At 36.4% G+C, this 21,913-nt stretch overlaps 1 protein-coding gene across 1 annotated transcript; it reads right to left on the bottom strand.

Moving 5' to 3' along the window:
• Window positions 1-1,544: 1,544 nt before the first annotated feature.
• Window positions 1,545-16,626, bottom strand: LOC134680558 (uncharacterized). The gene is made up of 11 exons (XM_063539670.1): window positions 16,559-16,626; window positions 15,016-15,147; window positions 14,031-14,142; window positions 13,463-13,606; window positions 12,128-12,183; window positions 9,564-9,653; window positions 9,374-9,465; window positions 4,044-4,329; window positions 3,420-3,613; window positions 2,556-2,615; window positions 1,545-1,712 (listed from the first exon to the last, which is right to left on the bottom strand). The coding sequence occupies exons 1-11, from the start codon at window positions 16,593-16,595 to the stop codon at window positions 1,548-1,550; spliced, it is 1,368 nt and encodes a 455-aa protein (XP_063395740.1). The 5' UTR covers window positions 16,596-16,626; the 3' UTR covers window positions 1,545-1,547.
• Between the last annotated feature and the right edge of the window lie 5,287 nt (window positions 16,627-21,913).

Here is a 21,913-nt window from a genome sequence, read left to right as displayed (position 1 = left end):
TGCTTATTTATATACCCCGGTCGTGCTAAATACAGTTGTCTGTCTTTTAACTTGTAAAGTATGGAGTTTTTATACAATGAAACCGTTGCCATTGCTTTTGAATGTAGGTAGAATTATGAAAAAAAGGAATAACAAATTTTATTATAGATGACTTTCAATTCTAACTAACTATTTGCAACAAAATGGCAAAAAGGTACTAAACAGTGGCTCCAGCCCGTAGAACTAAAGGACCCCGCAGCAAACATAGGGAAAAAGTGGTTTCAGTTAAATCTCACGAAATTTTAGTATGATGTTAATTTGGCTTCCTGATTATTTTTTTGTATGGGCCCAACTCTCTCAGAAGTATACTTTCAGAAATAATCAATGTAATTGTTTTATACGAAATATGTGTTTGTTAACCATTTTTACGTAATTCTTCCTCCTGACAGTTGGTGGCTGCACCTTATACTTAACGTCAGTAAATGTCAGTGCGTGTCATAACAATATATCGATTTAAAAAAACATGTAGCGTAAATAGAAAATTATATACTTGATTATTTCTGAAAGTATACTTCTGAGAGTGTTGTGCCCATACAATAAAATAATCTGGAGAACCAAATTAACATCATACTAAAATTTCGTGAGATTTAAATGAAACCACTTTTTCCCTATGTTTGCTGCGGGGTCACCGGTTTTTCTTCTTAGACCCTTTCACTTCGCATAAAAATATACAAATGGCTTTTTGCATGTATAAATTAGCTCTGATATATACCCCATGGTATATATCAGTTGATTCTAGTGACTAAACTATGAAGTTTTACTACGGAAAGAGTCGTAACATAAGAGTTATTTCTTACATTTATAGTAGATATTGTTCTACTTTCCCGAACTAGTGCGAGAATGAGCACTTTTCGTGCCTATGTTGAAAGTTACGTTGCACGTGCGAATAGGTAATTCGCAACGTGTCGATTTACAACACTCCATTCGCTCTTGTTTTAATTATAGGCTTTTGTTACGAATTTCCTACTTTTCGCACTTATATCATAAATAAATATTTTGGTACGGAACCCTAACAACATAGGTTCATTTACATATTTAGACAGTGCAAAGTTCATCGACAGCGACTATTAACGACAGTCAAAAATCATTTTTTAAATGTTGTTGTTACAAAATTATCTTACTCAGTACTTTTGTAATTTTCATCGTGAAATAAAGAAATCTAATCTAATCTAATCTTTACTTGTAGAGCTAGCTAGCTTGTGATCTCGGTGGTGATTGGCGAGTAACCAGCGGCGTGTCGACCGTACAAGAGATTTGAACAGCGTGTATTGAGGAGTAAGGCCATTCGCATATGTTTGCATTTGTTTAACATAGACGCCGCGCTGACGCCCAACTGGTCGCCGCAAGTCGAGCCTCCACTCAGTTTGCACCCTTAAGGTTACAGTCCATTTCCAACGACAGCAACGCTACTACCTATTCATTTTACTATGGAAATTGATAATAACTGCGCGTCGGTGGCGTTCGTAATAGTAGTGCAGCTGCGGTCAGAAATGGAATGTCACCTTTATTCACCACGCTCCCGGATGTCGCTCAAGGATCCATTCCTTCAAGTTGGCTCTAGTGGTGTTCTTGCCGGTGAGACCGAGTGTGAAGAAGAACACGTAGGGGAACCAGTCCGTGGTGAACTCAAGGGACATGTTGTAGCCCCCTACGCCGTTTATAATGGGCACGACCTGCCGAATGATAATATGTAATGAATACCGTAAAATGGGGTGAGTTGGGTGAAATTTGACTTTCAAACCTTGATAAAAAAATATTTTTACATGTGAAAACTGAATGGTGTATATGTATATAATAAGTGGTTCGGACGTTTGTATTTTAGTTTGTACTTTATTTTGGGTAGTTCCAACCAACCTCACCCCGTAGTGCCTCGTATTTGGGGTGAGAGGGTTTTTCATCCAAAGGTGATTTTGGAAGATTGTTGGATCGATTTTATTTTATTATGCGTATTACTATAGCCCCATTTTAAATTGGAATACATTATTTTTGTAGCAGTAGCCTTAAAATCCCTTCTCATCATAACCCAACTCTCCCCGCGAAACCTACTCACCCCGTTTTACGGTATCTAAACATTACTACGAAATACTTCCTTTCTATGGAGAATTAATGTACAAATGATATAGGTTCTTCACAGTATATCGACTTCAGTGACTTAATTCATATTGAGTTTATGGACACTAGACACATGAGGACGAACTGGCCACCTTACAAGCCTTTAAAAGTTGGAAGGAATATTTATGATGATTTTCTATTGGAGACATAACATAATATATTGATTGAAATTGAAAACACCTATCCTTATTGTTCTCGTGAGGACTTACAAGTACAACTTTTCGAGTACAAGTACAATTCACTTAAATTTTGACAAAACAGACTTATCTGTTTTGTCAAAATTTAAGTGTATTGTCCTTAGACAATCTGTATAAAAAGTTAAAAAAATTGTAAGCCTAAACCTAAAATCTATATAACCTATCTACAAACATATACAAATAATAAATTTATTATAATTTTTGTACCTGCCGGTTCGGGAACAGCATTCGGGCGCACAGGATTGTTGTTTCAACTCCCGCTGAAAGCTGCAGAACAAGACAACTTACTTTAAAAAATATGAATGAAGTTTCGTATCTTTTCCATATCTTCAATACAAGGTCGCAGTAATTTATGGGAACTAAGCGATTGTTCCGGCAATACGGCCGCGACCCTAAAAATGTATGCCAACACAAAATAGTGTCAATTTAATATATCCGGTCCATAATAAAAAATATTGCCGGGTATTGCATAGTCTACAGCCATATTCGAACTTTAAGATACGTCAAATAATAGATATGGAAACGATATAGATTAGATATGTCAGTGTCAAACAAGTGTCAAAAGTGACGTTTTTGTTTGAAGAAACGTCGCTTTTGACACTTGTTTGACTCTGACATATCTAATCCATATCTTTTCTAGATCTATTAACTGACGTATCTTAAAGTTCGAATTGGGCTGATAGTCTGGCCATAAGTGCTGGCTGATGTTACTGGTCAGAGCTGTGTCCCACTGACGTCCGGTTTTTGGCGGGTACGATTTTTTGCAGGATCCCGTTTTAGTATTATAGTAGCTAATATAGTAACTTTCACACGAGGATTCTGTTTGCGCCCTGCATGCATACTACAGAAAACTGGATCCTGCAATAAACTGTATCCGCATAAAACTGGACGTCAGTGGGAAACAGGTCTCACACTGCTGCAGCCACACATTTTCGTAAAGATATGGCTCTTAGCAACTCCCAAGACACGTTGCTGCGCAGTGAACACTACCTACGTAAAAAATTGATATGGTTTGTTCTTAAAATTTACATAACGATAAAAATAAACAAAGATTGAAAATGTTGTTCATACTTTCATCAATACATGTAGCTTGGCTGGCGGATCAGCGTGCACGGCAAACTTTTCCGAATAGAAAAAGTGAGCTTGGCGCTCCTGAACTTTTCTCGACTTGAAACAGAAATTGCCGTGCAGGTAGGTACGGGCACGCCAACCGTGCTGCTGCTCTCTTCTTTTCCGGAGGTAGCCGCTTTTGTGCACGCTCAGACCTTTAAATATTCAGAAAATATAGCTTGTCACATTTTTTTCAATGACCGGTTATAGGAAACCTGCGTGGTTAATAAATAGGTACTTAAGCAGGATTAGTAGAAGTTAAGACCAAGAAAAGTCTGCAGCAATTTTGATAGCCCACGCAGTGCTACGTCATAATTTCATAGAAGTTTGTCGTTTAAAATATACTTGCAGTCTTGTACTGCGTGGGCTATGAAAATCGCTACAGACTTGATTGGTCTAACTCTAGTCATAATTATTTTATCATTAGAATATTTTGGCTAACGGTGAGCGGATAGGATAGTGAGTTAAAAAAAATATAGAAGTGTGGATATCTATCTATCTGAATGCAATATTTAAAAGAAACTTATTACAAATACTCATTAGCAGCACAAATATGTATGTACCTAATTATAATTATGGACTAACCTGATCTTCCATCGACTAGTTTGAAATTGCTCGGATACGCTTTCGGTATGACGTGCGCTGCTACAATATTTACAATCCAGGTGACGTAAGGGAACACATCGATGTAGATGGGCGGGTCGTCGTTGAGCCGCCGGCGCATGCCGCTGCGAGTGCAGGGCGCGTAGCCTGCGGAGAGCCCTATGAGTTCGAACTCGCCGTCTGGGCTGTGCGAGGCGATGGGCGCCCCAGGCCGCACACCGCACCCTGATGTGCATAGGACGTGCGTTGCGCCTTCGCTACCTAAATTCTATAAACAGATTTTTGATAAACAGGGCACAAGTATATAATACGAGTACGTACTTAACAATCGAATTTAAGCTGTTGTAGTGCCATGCCTTATGGGAAACGGTCGCAGAGATAGTTCAGAGCCGGAAACTGCTACCAACTTTTAGTATGTTGTTGGGCATGGCATTGGGTCTCCAAAACTGCCGGGAGACGGCGGCGCCGGCCATCTACTTCAGCGGAATGACGTCATCAAAATGACTCCCGCTTCGTTGCGAATATTGCATACTGCACCCAAACTATGCATAGCACATACACGTGTGGGGTATTAAATGAAAGCCAATTAAATGAGAATAAGAGAAATTTACAAATAAATAAAAATTACGTAAAAAAATATTCGATTATTTGGGTTTTACAACCAAACCAAAAGTCGGACGATAAAGCAATGTACTACAACATTAAAGATGACGTCTCAAGCCATACACTGATATTAATAAAATCAAAATTGGACCAAATATGTGGAAATTATGCATCAAAATGTAGATATTTGCCCATACAAATGCATAAAAGTTAAAAAAATCTAAATTGGTCATTTTCAGGATAATCCGCATAAGCTTCTAGTATGTTATTAGCAATATGACCTGAATTCTAAAACTGCCGGGAGACCATCTCTGTTGTTCCTCAGTTACAAATAATGACGTCATATAAATAATCACTGCCGAATTTCGCAAAATGTAAATTATAGCTATACCACGAGTCTCACATACACATGTGTTACATGTAATGAAAGGTTATTATTAAATGTATTATGATTCACCTAAACATTGTTTGTAAAAAAAATGTACGGTTTCAGAGCTAGAAACAACGAAATACCACTTTTTATGGAAAAAGTAGATATGTATCAATTTTATAGCTAAACTAAAATAGTCAAAAAAAGTTTGCGTATAATATTTGTAAAACCAGTTATTCAACTAAATATCACAACTTAAATTTTACATTGCCGACAAAAACTGTGGAAGTTCTGGAAAAAAAACTAAAGCGCCCCAACAATTCTACCTTAATGCGCTCATATTATGCAAAGAATAGTTCTAATTATCGAGTATTAAATGGATGAACATTACATAAAATACATGAAAACGACATTTTCGAATGGAACCATAATTAAAAAATCTAGACACGCGGCAGCGTGTCAAGCCAAGTTCAAGCAAAGGAACTGGCTAGCCAGCGCCAAGTGTAATATTACACGAACCACTTGGTGCCACTTTTGACCCTTCTATAACTCAAAACATCTTTAACGTAAACACATAAAACTACGTGTGTTTAATTATATCCATAAGGACATCTAGAAGCCCAAATTTCATGAAGCTAGCTCAAACGGTTATAAAGATATGAAGGTCAAAAAGTCGTAAATTTTAAGACTGACTGACATACCTATAGTACCTAAACCTAACCTACTTCCAGATGACCTAGAAGGATGAAATTTGGAATCCAGCTCAGTTATTGTGTGAAAGCGTAGGAAAAAATCTAAAAATTAAAAAAAGTTATAAAATAGGGGGGGTTCCCATACAAAAAAACCATTTTTTATTGTGACTGACATATAAGTACCTAAACCTAACCTACTTCCAGATGACCTAGAAGGATGAAATTTGGAATCCAGCTCAGTTATTGTGTGAAAGCGTAGGAAAAAATCTAAAAATTAAAAAAAGTTATAAAATAGGGGGGGTCCCCATACAAAAAAAACCATTTTTTATTGTGACTGACATATAAGTACCTAAACCTAACCTACTTCCAGATGACCTAGAAGGATGAAATTTGGAATCCAGCTCGGTTATTGTGTGTAAGCGTAGGAAAAAATCTAAAAACAAAAAAAAGTTAATAAATAGGGGGGGTTCCCATACAAATTTCTTTTTTATTGTGACTGACATATAGTACCTAAACCTAACCTACTTCCAGATGACCTAGAAGGATGAAATTTGGAATCCAGCTCGGTAATTGTGTGTAAGCGTAGGAAAAAATCTAAACATAAAAAAAGTTAAAAACTAGGGGGGTCCCCATACAAAAAACCTGTAATACGCGCTAAACAACCGGCCCACGGTGTGTCGTTGGCGGCGCGTGGCACCACATAATTAATACAAAGAACAGAAGTAAAAAAACATGCAGCGGAAACACAAGAAAAAACATTAAATCTCAATACCTGCCTAGTTTTCTTTACAAAAAGTATTGATATCCCATCAAAAACATAAATGTAAAAAAGGAGAGCCAAGTTCAATACAAAAATTATGCTTGGCTGTGGGGTTCGCCGCAAAAAGAATGGAGATTTAAATGAGTGCCAAGTTCTATGCAAAATCCAAATATGTATTTATAGGAACAAAATAACATTATAAACAAGTATTAAACTCTATTTCTTTGCTTTATTGGATACCTATAACAATTGCTGTTATTTAAAAAAAATGTGAGATCTTAAAGTAGGTTAGATTTGGCTTGGCCAGTTTTTATCAGAATTACAAAATATATATGTTGAATAACTTTATAAAATGATTGATGTAATGAAAACTGGCCAAGTCAAATCTAACCTGCTTTAAGATCTCGCATTTTTTTTTAAATAACAGCAATTGTTATAGGTATCCAATAAAGCAAAGAAATAGAGTTTAATACTTGTTTATAATGTTATTTTGTTCCTATAAATACATATTTGGATTTTGCATAGAACTTGGCACTCATTTAAATCTCCATTCTTTTTGCGGCGAACCCCACAGCCAAGCATAATTTTTGTATTGAACTTGGCTCTCCTTTTTTACATTTATGTTTTTGATGGGATAATAATTTACTAGATAAGTAAGCAAAATACTGTTTCTTTAAGTACCTAATCTCCTCCTTTCAAAGTCGGTTAAAATGTAGCTTTTGTGACCTGGGCTACAAAGACAAATAAATTGACACCTAATTTATCAAAATCAGTTCAGTACTTTCATGCAAACTGTACCTACACATGCACGCATAGATAGCAAATTCTGCCGTAGTCGGACAAAAAATTAAAATTCAATAATTAGACCTTTACTATTATGGCTTGGCGTGGCTTGGCATCTAACGTTGAAACCCTCAGGCCGTAGATGTTAGCAGACCAGAGGGGTGACCTGTATTTCGGAGGATCAGAGGGAAAATTCTGCCAGCCTTCTCAGCTCAGCCTTGAAACCCTTGCACCACTCAAGATTCCACTTTTATAAGAATACCCAACTGGCGCGAAGTGGCGCAGAATAGGGCAGAGTGACGCTCTTTTGTGTCAGAGGTCAAGATCCTCTTTGGGTCACTGAGCCAGTAATGTATGTATGACTGTATGTATGTATGTATAAGGCTAACCGAGGCTTAAATATATAATTATGTATCGCATTAAGTGAACTGATATGGCATTTACCGAGATAAGGCATTTTGTATTAGGCATGTACCTACTTACTGGCATGTAACTTTACATTTCTCTAATAATGTAGCATTAGGCCATGACAATAAGAGTCTATTTGATATTAATATTTACCGCGACTACAGCAGGAACTGCTATCTACGTATGTAATTATGTATTTTTTACATGAAACAACTGAACTGATTTTGATAAATGAGGTGTCAATTTATTTGTCTTTGTAGCCCAGGTCACAAAAGCCACATTTTAACCGACTTTGAAAGGAGGAGATTAGGTACTTAAAGAAACAGTATTTTGCTTACTTATCAAGTAAATTATTATTTTTTTAATTATGGTTCCATTCGAAAATGTCGTTTTCATGTATTTTATGTAATGTTCATTCATTTAATACTCGATGATTAGAACTATTCTTTGCATAATATGAGCGCATTAAGGTAGAATTGTTGGGGCGCTTTAGTTTTTTTTCCAGAACTTCCACAGTTTTTGTCGGAAATGTAAAATTTTAATTGTGATATATAGTTGAATAACTGGTTTTTTAAATATTATACGCAACATTTTATTGACGATTTTAGTTTAGCTATAAAATTGATATACATCTACTTTTTCCATAAAAAGTGGTATTTCTTTGTTTCTAGCTCTTAAACCGTACATTTTTTTTACAAACAATGTTTAGGTGAATCATACTAAATTTAATAACCTTTCATTACATGTAACACACATGTATGTGTGACTCATAGTATAGCTATAATTTACATTTTACGAAATTCGGCAGTGATTATTTGTATGACGTCATTATTCGTGACTGGGGGACAATAAAGATGGTCTCCCAGCAGTTTTAGGACCCAGGTCATATTGCTAATAACATACTAGAAGCTTACGCGGATTATCCTGAAAATGACCAATTTGGATTTTTTAACTTTAATGCATTTGTATGGGCAAATATCTACAATTTGATGCATAATTTCCACATATTTGGCCCAATTTTGACTTGATTGATATCAACGTATGGCGTCAGACGTTAATTTTGTAGTACATTGCTTTAACGTCTGACTTTTGGTTTGGTTGTAAAACCCAAATAATTGAATATTTTTTTACATCATTTTGATTCTTTTGCAAATGGCTCTTAAACGGCTGAATATTTTGATACACACTGTATAAATGAAATATAGCATATTTAACTGGCTTTCATTCAATACCCCACACAATTATGTGCCATGCATAGTTTGGGTACAATATGCAATATTCGCAACGAAACGGGAGTCATTTTGATGACGTCATTCCGCTGAAGTAGATGGCCGGCGCCGCTGTCTCCCGGCAGTTTTGGAGACCCAATGCCATGCCCAACAACATACTAAAAGTTGGTAGCGGTTTCCGGCTCTGAACTATATTCCCATAAGGCATATGACTATTGTGAGACATACTAAGATTGAATAATTTTACGGTTTAGACTCACTTGTTTTTAGTCACTCGCGCGACATGTTTCATGTTGTTACGCGATGCACGGCCGTCGTGAACGCTGCTCGCACTGTTAGTGCTTGAGAAAGGAGACCTGGGCTCTCCGAAACATGTCGCGCGAGTGACTAAAAACAAGTGAGTCTAAACCGTAAAATAATTCAACGTACATAAGAAATTAATAATTTAGAAAATAACTTTATTTTACCGCTTTCTTCCGATGTCGCCGACATTCTTTATGTGTGTATAATTTCAAAGTTTTCTTTCCCATTCTCTCTTGGTCAAAGTCTCTCGGTACAGCTGTAAATTACATGTTTAATGTATAGGTTATAACCTTATTAATTGTTAATAAAATTGGTCATAAAATTATGTTATTATTTGTAAGTTTTATAACTTACTGCTGATATAATCGATTAACATTACGATCTTGTTTCCGCGTTTTCTCTGACGTTCCGCGTATGTTGGCAGGCAAATGGGGATAAAGTATTCTGTAAAGAATATTTTACATTTAACTACATACAACTATGCATAATGCTCTTTGAGTATTTACTAACTGGAGACGCCATGGCTGTCATTTTCTGTACAAACGCTGATTTTTTCGGGGGAGGGGCACGTCAAATTTATGGCTATTTGTACATGATTTGTACGTAACGTACAAACATACATGTCAGATAAACGTCAGTCAGTACAAAAGTTTGCACTATTGTGCAAGGTTTTCGGCAGAGGGGTAAGCTCTCAAAGGCGACTCCGGTTATTAAATGCTCTAAGCTAATGACCCAACCGCAATATTTGAAAGGGTCTAGCCGTGTTTGTATGGGGCATCGGCCCCAGAAGCCAAATTGATTGCCGTTTTGCCAATTTATTAGGCCAGATGTAAGATGCTATTTCACCAAAAAAATAACCCTAAAATGCAGCAGGTTTTTGAGAAAATTAAAAAAAAAAGAAAATTGGTTTTCATTTTTTTTATCTAAACTACCGAACCGATTTTTTTGTAACTTATACACATTATGTAAGTAATCTAGATGAATTATTAAAAAAAGAAATGGAGTTCCAAATATCCTTATAATTAGTAAAATTTTCTCTTTTAATTTATCAAAAAATTTTTTTTTATATTTCCGAAATAGGGACATCCACCAATTTTGGGTATTTTATGTATAAATTAATGTTCTATAACATATTTTTTTTTCAAAAATATTCATTTGGCTCAACAGGGTAAAAATACCGTATGTATGTATGTAATGTATGAACAGACACAACCGGGAGAACTCCCGGTCCCATATCAACCACCGCGCCGCTCTGTACGAATTTGAATTTCGAACGTAACAAATTGCTAAAATGGACTATATTATTATTGGCTGTATGCGGCTTGGTTGTCGTCGCGTCACGAAATTAAAAAATAAAAAGGCGGGAAACGCGGCTCATTAAAAAGTTCCGTTTTAATATGAGCTGCGTTGATATTGATCTTGTAATGGAAAAAAAGGAGATCATACACAAACTATTTTCAAAATCTCCAAGATCGTTACATTACAAAAGTCGCACCAAACAAAGTCTGCAGCGGATTTGATAGCCCACGCAGTGTAAGTGTTAAGTATACGTCATAATTTCATAGAAGTTTGACGTTTAAAATGACACTTGCACTGCGTGGGCTATCAACATCGCTGCAGACTTTTTACGGTCTAACTATACGTTCTTAGCAATATCTGCAAACGGCTTCGAGAATATGCGATTGATTATATAGAAAAAAGCCCGCTGTCCTTAGAGGAAAACGTAAGCCCTTATAGGATCACTCGTGCGTCTGTCTGTCTGTCCGTCTGTCACAGCCTATTTTCTCGGAAACTACTGGACCAATTAAGTCGAAATTTGGTACACATATGTAAATTCGTGACCCAAAGATGGACATATTTTTATATAATTTTAAAATACATAGGTTCGAAGTTATTTAAGAAAATAGCCAAAAAATTACCAATCCCCCCCTTTATCTCCGAAACTACTGGGTCTAAAATTTTGAAAAAAATACTCAAAAAATCATGAATTAATATTTAAATTAATATTAATACTCAAAATAGTTCTTTACCTATAGATGACAGGAAAACCTATTAGAAATGTGCAGTCAAGCGTGAGTCGGACTTATGTACGGAACCGTAGAAACGCGAGTCCTAATCGCACTTGGCCGATTTTTTAATTTCGTGACGCGACGACAACCAAGCCGCATACAGCCAATAATAATATAGTCCATTTTAGCAATTTGTCAGTGGCGTGCAGTGGAGATAAGACTTAAATCGGGCTCTAGAAGAGTCATTCTTGAAGGAATGTAACGCAAACTATAAAAATCGGCAACTTTTTTTTTGGTCATTTTGTATGGACTGCCTACCCTAGTGCCTACCTTTTTTTGTATGCACTGCACGCCACTGCAATTTGTTACGTTCGAAATTCAAATTCGTACAGAGCGGCGCGGTGGTTGATATGGGACCGGGAGTTCTCCCGGTTGTGTCTGTTCATACATTACATACATACATACGGTATTTTTAGCCTGTTGAGCCAAATGAATATTTTTGAAAAAAATATATGTTATAGAACATTAATTTATACATAAAATACCCAAAATTGGTGGGTGTCCCTATTTCGGAAATAAAAAAAAAAATTTTTGAAAAATTAAAAGTGAAAATTTTACTAATTATAAGGATATTTGGAACTCCATTTTTTTTTAAATAATTCCTCTAGATTACTTACATAATGTGTATAAGTAACAAAAAAAACGGTTCGGTAGTTTAGATAAAAAAAAATTAAAACCAATTTTCTTTTTTTTTAATTTTCTCAAAAACCTGCAGCATTTTAGGGTTATTTTTTTGGTGAAATAGCATCTTACATCTGGCCTAATAAATTGGCAAAACGGCAATCGATTTGGCTTCTGGGGCCGATGCCCCATACAAACACGGCTAGACCCTTAGAGGTATTAATTTACCTGATTGCACAGGCCGGATGAGCTTGCCGACGGCCATACTATTACCGACTCCAAATCTAAAAAAATAAAAATATTATTTGTTACAAGAAATAATCTTACGATCTAATTCAGTTCCATGCAAAACTGTTTACACAGTTTAACTGCAGGTGCGAGTCTCTAATATAATTACTTACATACGTAAACAATGTAACATATTATAAAAACTAACATCATACATAAAATATATATACATACTCGTAAATATATTATGAGGCTGCAGCTAGCTTCGAAAGTTTGCTCTATAAAACTCCGGGAATGTAGGGCCAACTGATCAGGATTTCCAGATTGCATATAGCAAATATCATCGAAATCGTTAGAACCGTTTCCGAGATCCCCGATATGTACATATATATAATATTTTTTTTTTTTTTTTGGTTAGCCTGTTGTGGTGTCCCACTGCTGGGCAAAGGCCTCTCCCCCTGATTTCCATGACTCCCGTTGTAGTGCCTTCTCCTGCCAGCCACTGATAAAGGCGTCCAAGTCATCCCGCCATCTCCGTCTGGGCCTGCCACGTCCGCGCTTCTTTTGCGGCATCCACTTGGTGGCTATACTAGCCCACCTATCCGGATGCATGCGGCATACGTGACCCGCCCAGTCCCACTTCAGCCTGGCGGTCTTCTCCCCCACGTCAGCTATGCGTGTTTTGGAGCGCAATGTGGTGTTTCGGATGCGATCCATCCTTTTGACACCTAGAATACTGCGCTCCATTGCTCGCTGGCAAACCTTCAATTTGGACTTCTGACCCTCAGTGAGCGACCATGTTTGGGCACCGTAGGTTAAGACAGGCAGAATACACATGTCAACGAGTTTACGCTTCAGTGACATAGGAAGGTCGCCCTTCATTAGCTCCTTCATGGACCAGTAGCTCTTCCAGGCATTTTGAACATATAATATATGTATGTATAAACATATAAATAAATAAATAAACAAGAATTGCTCGTTTAAAGGTATTAGATTAGATAAATATTGCATATTCAAATAAATTACATTGTAGTTTAGGAACTTTATTTTGTAAACAACTTCATGTTTTCAATGAGACAGTGAGCAAAATCTAATTTTGCTCACTGTTTTAGGCACCAAAACACGCCTGTTCGACCTGCTGAGGTGAAAGGAATACTCCACAACAAAAGGCACATTAATATAGTCCAGGAGAGGCGTGCGGATGTTGCGAATCCGGGTTATTCGCAGACGGTCTAGAACGCAAAATGACTAGTGTAATATTTGACTAGTCATTTTGCGTTCTAGACCGTTTGCGAATAACCCGCGAATCCGCATTCCATGTGAAAACCGCCTCACCTGGAGAACTCCGGGTGTGCCGTGGTTTCGCTGATCGGGACTTCGAGGTAGGCTCGGGGGCACTTCTCGCCCATTTTCAGCTGCATCAGCGTCATCTGGCAGTCTTGCTCGTCACGCTCGTAATCGCCGAACACGACGTTACCTCTAAACATTAATTATTACTTTAATACTTAATTACCTGTAAAATGTAGGTACTAGATGACTATAATAATGATAGAAACTGTAGATTATTATTGGTATAGTTGCATGCAGGGGCCGTTTTATGAAAACTTGTAGTCTAGTAGTCTTCACTTTGTTCATAAAGTGTATCTGTAACTACATTTCAGTTATTTCGCTTTTACTGAACTGTGACGCGGCGAGCAAAGTTATGTTAAAGGGCAAAGTTTTATACTTTTACGGTACCTACTAGAGTTACTAGAAACCGGGTTGGAGCCGGTATAGCTTTATTTGACGTTCATAAGCGCATTGTAATACGCCTACTTCAATAAACTATTTTTTATCTTTATCTTTTTATCTCATGCCGTGTGTACCCACTTTTTATAGATTTACTACTTTGTGACAAACTTACATTTTGTAGTTCTTTGGCAAGCGAAAAAAGTCTGCCGCGGTACCCAGGACGAATTGCCGGTGTATCAGCACGACCCGAGGCGCCTTGCTTGGGTTTAATAAGCCCGTCATTACTGCCAACAAACAATGTTTGAATCGTACGATATGGGGCCCGTTTCTCAAAAGCTTGTAACTTGTATTACAAGCGGATGTCACTTTTTGACAGCTTTTGTTAGAAAGGGACTTCCACTTGTATTACAATTTACAAGCTTATGAGAAACGGGCCCCAGGTACGCATAACGCATATACGCCCCGTAAACTGTAACGTATTGCTTCAATTTTGAATCAGGCCTGTAATATGGTCGTTAGAAATCTGATAAAAGTAGCCAGTCAACGAATGGACAGTTGCACGGTAATGATCTCTTTAGAGAACACATTTTAGAAAAAAATATAAGTTAACGATTTGGGTATATGTATTATGACGTTATTCTTATTCGAGACTCAAATACTGAAAACAAGTATCTAGTCTGTGAGGCCGCAGTTTACAAAATTGCTTTTGATTCTCTCAACTTTGCGATTTGCGATGTCTATAGGAAAGACGCGAACGGGTTAAGCATAGGTATCATCACGCTCCGCGATTGTTGCGCCATTTAGGGTCCTAGCTAAATTGGTTGTTCAATACTTACGCTATAAAATTTCCAATTTAGCGAGAACCCTAAATGGCATAACAATCCCGTGTGGTGACTGTACAACAAAATGTGTATGACATTTTAGATATCTGGGAGACCGATCTTTGCTCGGAAAACATTTAAAAACTCAAAAATGCGTAAAAATAAAATTCCCAGAGACAAGACCTAGCTAGATCGATTTTTCGGCCCCGAAAACACCTATATAGGTACCAAATTTCATCGAATACGTTAGAGCCGTTTCCGAGATCCCAGAAATATATATAAATAAATAAATTAATACACAAGAATTGCTCTTTTAAAGGTATTAGATAATCTCACCGTGAACGTACTGCAGGTAACCTAGCCATGTGAAAGTGTTTTCTTTCAGAAGACCGTCGGGTGGCTTCAGCGTAAAGTCATCTTGACAAATAGACAAGTCCCTTATCATGCAAATGGATATGTTCACGTTTACTGAAACAGAAAAGTAATGCAATTACTAAAATATTCAAATGTCACTAACCTAAACTAAGTTTTACCAAAGATAACTTCGTATAAGATGAATAAAGTCTAAGGAAAAAACGTGCCTAGGAAATCAAGAAAAAGTCATTCTCGGATAGATGCCGCACACACCTTTAGCCTATACTCGGCTATAGATGGCGTGACGACACCGTTTCATATTTAACAATTTTAACACATAGATATCAGTGAACGAACATGGATCAAAATGATATAAAAATAATAAAATCATTTATCCATATATATACATTTTCTTGATAATTTAATACGTTTTCATTTTGAGTATGACAGGACCCCTCTATACTATCTATCCTTTTTGGTTTTACTATAGTTAGTTTTTATAGCATTAGATAAAAAATAACCAATCTCGTCGTGTCTTTATAATTGAAAAACAATTTTGAAAAACAAGTCACGGCAATTATGTAACACTGAATCTTTTGCTTTCATCATTTCATAAGTAGGTAATTAAGAATTGCTGAGTTTTAAGAGCCCATCAACGTGCACACTAGCGCCACTCAGCAGTGCAATAATCGTGATTACTTATTTTTTAACGAAAGATACTTAAATACAAAATACAATCCGTAGCAGCTCCCTTTTTAGGGTTCCGTACCTCAAAAGGAAAAAAACGGAACCCTTATAGGATCACTCGTGCGTCTGTCTGTTTGTCCGTCTGTCAAAGCCTATTTTCTCGGAAACTACTGGTCCAATTAAGTCGAAATTTGGTACACAAATTTTGTAAATTTGTGACCTAAAAATGTACATGTTTTTTATATAATTTTAAAATACATAGGTTCGAAGTTATTTAAGAAAATAGGCAAATAATGACCATTCCTCCACCTATCTCCGAAACTACTGGGTCTAAAAAATTTGAAAAAATCCACAAAATAGTTCTTTACTTATAGATGTCAGGAAAACCTATTAGAAATGTGCAGTCAAGCGTGAGTCGGACTTATGTACGGAACCCTAGAAACGCGGGTCCGATTCGCACTTGGCCGGTTTTTTAAATACCTGTCGTTAAATTTAAATAATCGCGATTATTTACTAGTGGCGCTAGTGTGCACGTTGATGGGCTCTTAAAAAGCGTTTTTTAATTATAAGACACGTCAAGATCGTGTAGTCTTTTTCGAATGCTAAAAAACGAACTATACCTAAGTCTCACCTAAATTTTTAACTAAGTATAAGTAAGGTAAAGGTGCTCGACGCGGTCCCAGTACATGTCATCTTGAAACTTAAGTCATTGTCAATAGAGGTGACAGCAAGGTGTCATCTATTGGGCATTAGCATGTCGTGCACTAGTAGATTTACCCTATTCAGTTTTATATAAGTAATATGCAACTAATTCTACCTAAATCTTGTAGGTACTCACTTAAAATGATTAAAAATGTGTAGATATGAAACTCCATTCGATTCCACGACGAGTTACACAATAAACAGGTTATCCTCTTCTGATTGTAAAGGCAGGGAAGAATTCATCTGTTCGTGACGTCACTGTGTTATGACACTTGAGACTGCGCCATAATGGTACTGTTACTTCGCGAAGAATGGAAAACAATGCTCCGTAGTTTTGCTATCTTTGATTCTAGCCTAAGCAAATTAGAAAAATCTGCGGAAATAATTCGTGTAGTTTTGAAAATTGGTACAGGTATACCTTGTAGTGTCCAGATAAACATACTAAAAGTCCTCGAGGGTAGGGGGTGTGCTGGGGGTGTAGAGGGGGGTTGAAGGTACTTTTTTTCATATTTTTGCTCATATCTCGAATATCTGTATGAATAGCATTATAATTACTTAAGACAAAAGTTTTAACATAAAATTTACTACAAATTTGGTTATGTTTATTTTTACTCTGCGATCAATACTTTAGGGGCTACAGGCTGTTAAAGTTAAATAAGTAATAAAAAATAGACGGTTTAAAAAAACGTCGTATTTTCATAATTGTTCATTATAAATAAAAATTTTAATTGAAAATAAGGAAGCTAAATGACCTGCTGATAAAATATAAAAAAACCGGCCAAGAGCATGTCGGGTCATGCTCAGTGTAGGGTTCCGTAGTTACCCGTCTGTCAAAATAGACTATTTGCCATAACTCAAAAACAGCTGTACCGATTAGGTTCGCTATATTTTTCCTTGAAAGTATTTACTAAGTTGTGTTTTCACGATTTTTTTCATATTTTTTGGACCCATGGTTCAAAAGTTAGGGGAACTAAGGGGTAAATCACAACTTTTTTTCTTTCAGATCGATTATTTCCGAAATTATTAAGTTGATCAAAAAATGGTTCCTGAAGACCCTTATTCGTTTTAAAAGACCTATCCAACGACACCCCACACTATAGGGTGGAAGTGAAAAAAAATTTCATCCCCACTTTAATGTAGGGCAACCACCATAAAAAAAAAAAAATCTAGTTTTCATGTTTAAATTTGACACGAATATATAAATCAGTTACGCTGACAAAATTGAAAAATATAAATTAGAAAAAATATTTTTTTAGGGTGGCTGCCGTACATTAAAAAGGGGATGAATTTTTTTTTCGCTTCCACCCTATAGTGTGGGGTGTCGTTGGATAGGTTTTTTAAAACGAATACGGGTCTTCGAGAACCATTTCTTGATCTGCTTAGTATTTTCGGAAATAATCGATCTGAAAGAAAAAAAGTTGTGTTTTCCACTTTAGTTCCCCTAACATTTGAACCATGGGTCCAAAAAATATGAAAAAAATCGTGAAAGTAAAGCTTAGTAAAGACTTTCAGAGAAAAATATAGCGAACCTAATCGATTAAGCAGTTTTTGAGTTTTTGCAAATAGTCTATTTTGACGGACGGGTAACTACGGAACCCTACACTGAGCATGACCCGACATGCTCTTGGCCGGTTTTTTTATATTTTATCAGCAGGTCATTTAGCTTGCTTATTCTCAATTAAAATTTTTATTTATGATGAACAATTATGAAAATACGACGTTTTTTAAACCGTCTATTTTTTATCTCTTATTTAACTTTAACAGCCTGTAGCTCCTAAAGTATTGATCGCAGAGTAAAAATAAACATAACCAAATTTGTAGTAAATTTTATGTTAAAACTTTTGTCTGAAGTAATTATAATGTAATTCGTACACATTTTCGAGATATGAGCAAAAATATGAAAAAAGGTACCTTCAACCCCCCTCTACACCCCCAGCACACCCCCTACCCTCGAGGACTTTTAGTATGTTTATCTAGACACCACAAGGTATGCCTGTACCAATTTTCAAAACTACACGAATTATTTCCGCAGCTTGCCCAAATTCGGCTTAATTTGACGTGGCTATTCTGGAATTCATGTACCTATTCAGAAAGATTATGGACGTGCATATAGTTTTCTATAAGCATATTAAGCACATAATAGGTAATTATAGTTAATTAGCAGCAGTTAATTAGCAGTGTTTTAATTATGTTTGTATATTAGTATAATTTACAAACATAATTAAAACACTGCTCAAAACATTCGTACCTATGTATTTATATTTACTAATTTAACTGTTTATGAAAACACGTTCTGCTGTATTATTTAACAACATTTTTAGGGTTCCGTACCCAAAGGGTAAAAACGGACCCTATTAGTAAGACTCCTCTGTCCGTCTGTTTGTTTGTCCGTCTGTCTGTCTGTCAGTCAACAGGCTGTATCTCATGGACCGTGATACATAGACACTTGAAATTTTCACAAATGTATTTCTGTTGCCGCTATAACAACAAATACTTACTAAAAGCAAAATAAATTAAATATTTAAGTGGGGCTCCCAAACAACGTCTTCGTGCGCGAGACCGAATCGCACTTGGCAGGCTTTTACGCCCTTTTTTGTTTATAACTAAGGCACTGGACACCAGGGATGTTGCGAATATTCGCATCCGCATCCGCATCCGCGGAACATCCGCATTATTTTCAACATCAAGATTATTAGATTATTAGATTATTTTCAAGAGTGAACAGGCACCTTCTGGGCGAGCTCGCTCCATCGTAGGCCACGTCTACGCCTCGGCTAGTCTGTGGCCATGAGTAAACCCATGCATAATAAATAAAAAAAAAAAAAAAAAAAACATCCGCATCTGCATCCGCATCCGCATAAAAACGTTGAGGAGCATCCGCATGATGCGGATGTCGACCAAGTCGGTAACAGGGACGTATTAGCGGCGGCGCCGGCGGCGTAAGTGCTAGGTAATTTCGTCATTATAATGTATACAGGGTGATTCACGAGACGTGAGCAGGCCTAATCCTGCACACTCGGTAACTGATAATTGATCGATCACCGTCATATTTAGGTGAAACAACGACACTTATTCCTATTTTTTTACTTTTTGGCGAGGGCAAATTTAATTCTCTACAATCATGGTCACCCTACAAGACCTAATTAATAAACATAAAACCTCTTTAACCGTAATGACAGCATTATGATTACGAAGAAAATAAACTGTCAAACTTGAGTGAGATACGAGTTTTCAAAAGTAACCAGACCGTGATGACATTCAATTTGACACAGAATATCGGTAGTTTAGTATTCTAATTGTAGGGTGACCACGCATGTCGCAAATAAATTAATAACTTTTTTTTTCAACACGACTAGAAAATTAACATTAACCTCACTAATACTGATACGAAACACTTGCTTATAATTTACGAAATGCGCAGTTAACACTGTCCAGCTCACGTCTCCTGAATCACCCTGTATAACGAAATCGTCTAGATCCCGAAAAGTCGGCCAAGTTACTGTTTATTAAATAAAACGCGCTTTTTTTTTAAAATAATGCTAAAAATGTAATATTTTACGTTTTTTAAGTACCAAATCTTGACATCCACATACGCATCCGCGGATGTGAGGCTTCAATATATCCGCATCCGCATCCGCATCCGCGGATGTCAAAAATCTGCATCCGCAACATCCATGCTGGAAACTACATATGTACTTGTTAAGAGTGATTCTTTTTGTCGATGTTTAAAATGTTAACGCGTGGTATTTATTAACATTCAACAGTATCAGTTCAAGTTCGGTATCGTTTTGGTATAAATGGGGATGCAATATAAAGGGGATATCATATTGACGCCATTCAGAAGTAAAAACAAGACCGAAGTGATCCCATAAGTGTTCCGTAAACAAAGTTTTGTACGGAACACTAAAAAGGAAAATAGGTAAAAAAATAAAAACTTTTTTTTAATTCGCCATCACGCTTATATCGCTGAACCGCTGACGATGTTGCTGTTTTGATTTGTTTATAGGTAAGTATTGCAATAACATTATTAAATATTACTCATATATATCCTTAGTCATGAGATGAAAATGTAATATTATACAAAACAATACCAACTATAAATATCAAGAGCTAACAAAATGTTGTTTCATAATTAGCTTTATTGTAACACACGCATGACGTTTTAGTCATTAGTTTCTACTATCCTGTGTGTGTTTTTTAACGTTTATTAAAAAAATATACCGGGTGTGGCCTGTAACACGAGCAAATAATTAAAACATAGATTGTACTCCTGAAACGGTGACACTTTTGTTCTACAACTTTTAAAAAATATGAATTATTTAGACTCTATTTTTCATACAAAATAAATACTATCTTCAATGGACGCCATCGCCACGCCATATCATTGTGATTGACGTTGCTTGTCACGCCTTAAACAAAACAAAATTCGCAATACATTGCGTTTTATAATAAACTTTAAAGTGTATTAAAAATCAAACCACAAGTTATTTTTAAAAGTCGCTGAACAAATGTTAGTCACTATGAGGAGTACAGCCTACAGTTTAATTTTTTGCTCATATTACAGGCCACACCCGGTAGAGTGTGTAGGAAGACTGGGAGAAGTACCTAATTCTAATCTATGTTAGCCTTTACTAGGTTATTTGCTAATTACTTACTGGATTTAAAGCTATTTAATAAGAATGAAATGTACAATGCCGCTATTCCTTCTAAGCTTTGGTTAGCAATAATAGTATATTTATAAATATGGTATAATTATATTGAACATTGATAAGAAATATGAATTGTAAACCAAATGTCTCTTTATATTTTGATAGCCATTATAAAGTTTTTACATTTTAAATTACAAACCGAAACTAATTTTTATTGTATAATTTTTTTTGTATTAATTTATTTTTATTTTTTAGCCCCTGTGTGCCTTTGTTGGCAGTACTTTACTTCATTCAAAGATTGGTCACTATCGTCAACCCCTGAAGTAGGTGAGAAAACCGACGATTGGATAATTGAGTCTTTTTAGGGTTCCGTAGTCAACCCTTAGTGTTATAGCTTCGCGTTGTCCGTCTGTCTGTCCGTCTATCCGTCCGCGGCTTTTCTCCGTGTTCGTTAGTGCAGTTTTTCACGTTTTTCTACACGTTTTTTCTTAACTCTATAGACATAGTTCAAGCGAAGACACTGTAGTGTGGTGGCGTGTCGTTTGATAGACCTCTCAAAATGAATTGGGGTCTTCAACAATAAATTTTTTATAATGTGAGGTAATTTTTTTGGAAATACCTAATCGAACCATGTAAAAGCGGTGCGCCCCGCTCATGCGCCGCCCGCAAAACGCGCCTGTGTGTGTTTTTTGCGGTAGGCCCTGGTGTCGGTGCTCTTGCATTAAATGTTGCGCGTTATTTCTAAAAAGACAAGTGCGAGTCGGACTCGCCCACCGAGGGTTCCGTACTTTTTAGTATTTGTTGTTATAGCGGCAACAGAAATACATCATCTGTGAAAATTT

The sequence above is a fragment of the Cydia fagiglandana genome, chromosome 3 (genome assembly GCF_963556715.1).
Source record: "Cydia fagiglandana chromosome 3, ilCydFagi1.1, whole genome shotgun sequence".
Taxonomy (NCBI): domain Eukaryota; kingdom Metazoa; phylum Arthropoda; class Insecta; order Lepidoptera; family Tortricidae; genus Cydia; species Cydia fagiglandana.
The sequence above is the reverse complement of the archived record's forward strand: the minus strand, read 5'-3'. Positions and strand labels throughout refer to the sequence as shown.

Excerpts from the sequence above, each read along its gene's own strand:
- LOC134680558 (XM_063539670.1), bottom strand. The coding sequence starts at position 16,595 with ATGGAGTTTCATATCTACACATTTTTAATCATTTTAA. Across the intron at positions 9,654-12,127 it reads CATCCGGCCTGTGCAATCAG|AATACTTTATCCCCATTTGC; the intron begins GTAAATTAATAC and ends TATTCTTTACAG. Across the intron at positions 4,330-9,373 it reads GGCGACATCGGAAGAAAGCG|AATTTAGGTAGCGAAGGCGC; the intron begins GTAAAATAAAGT and ends ATCTGTTTATAG.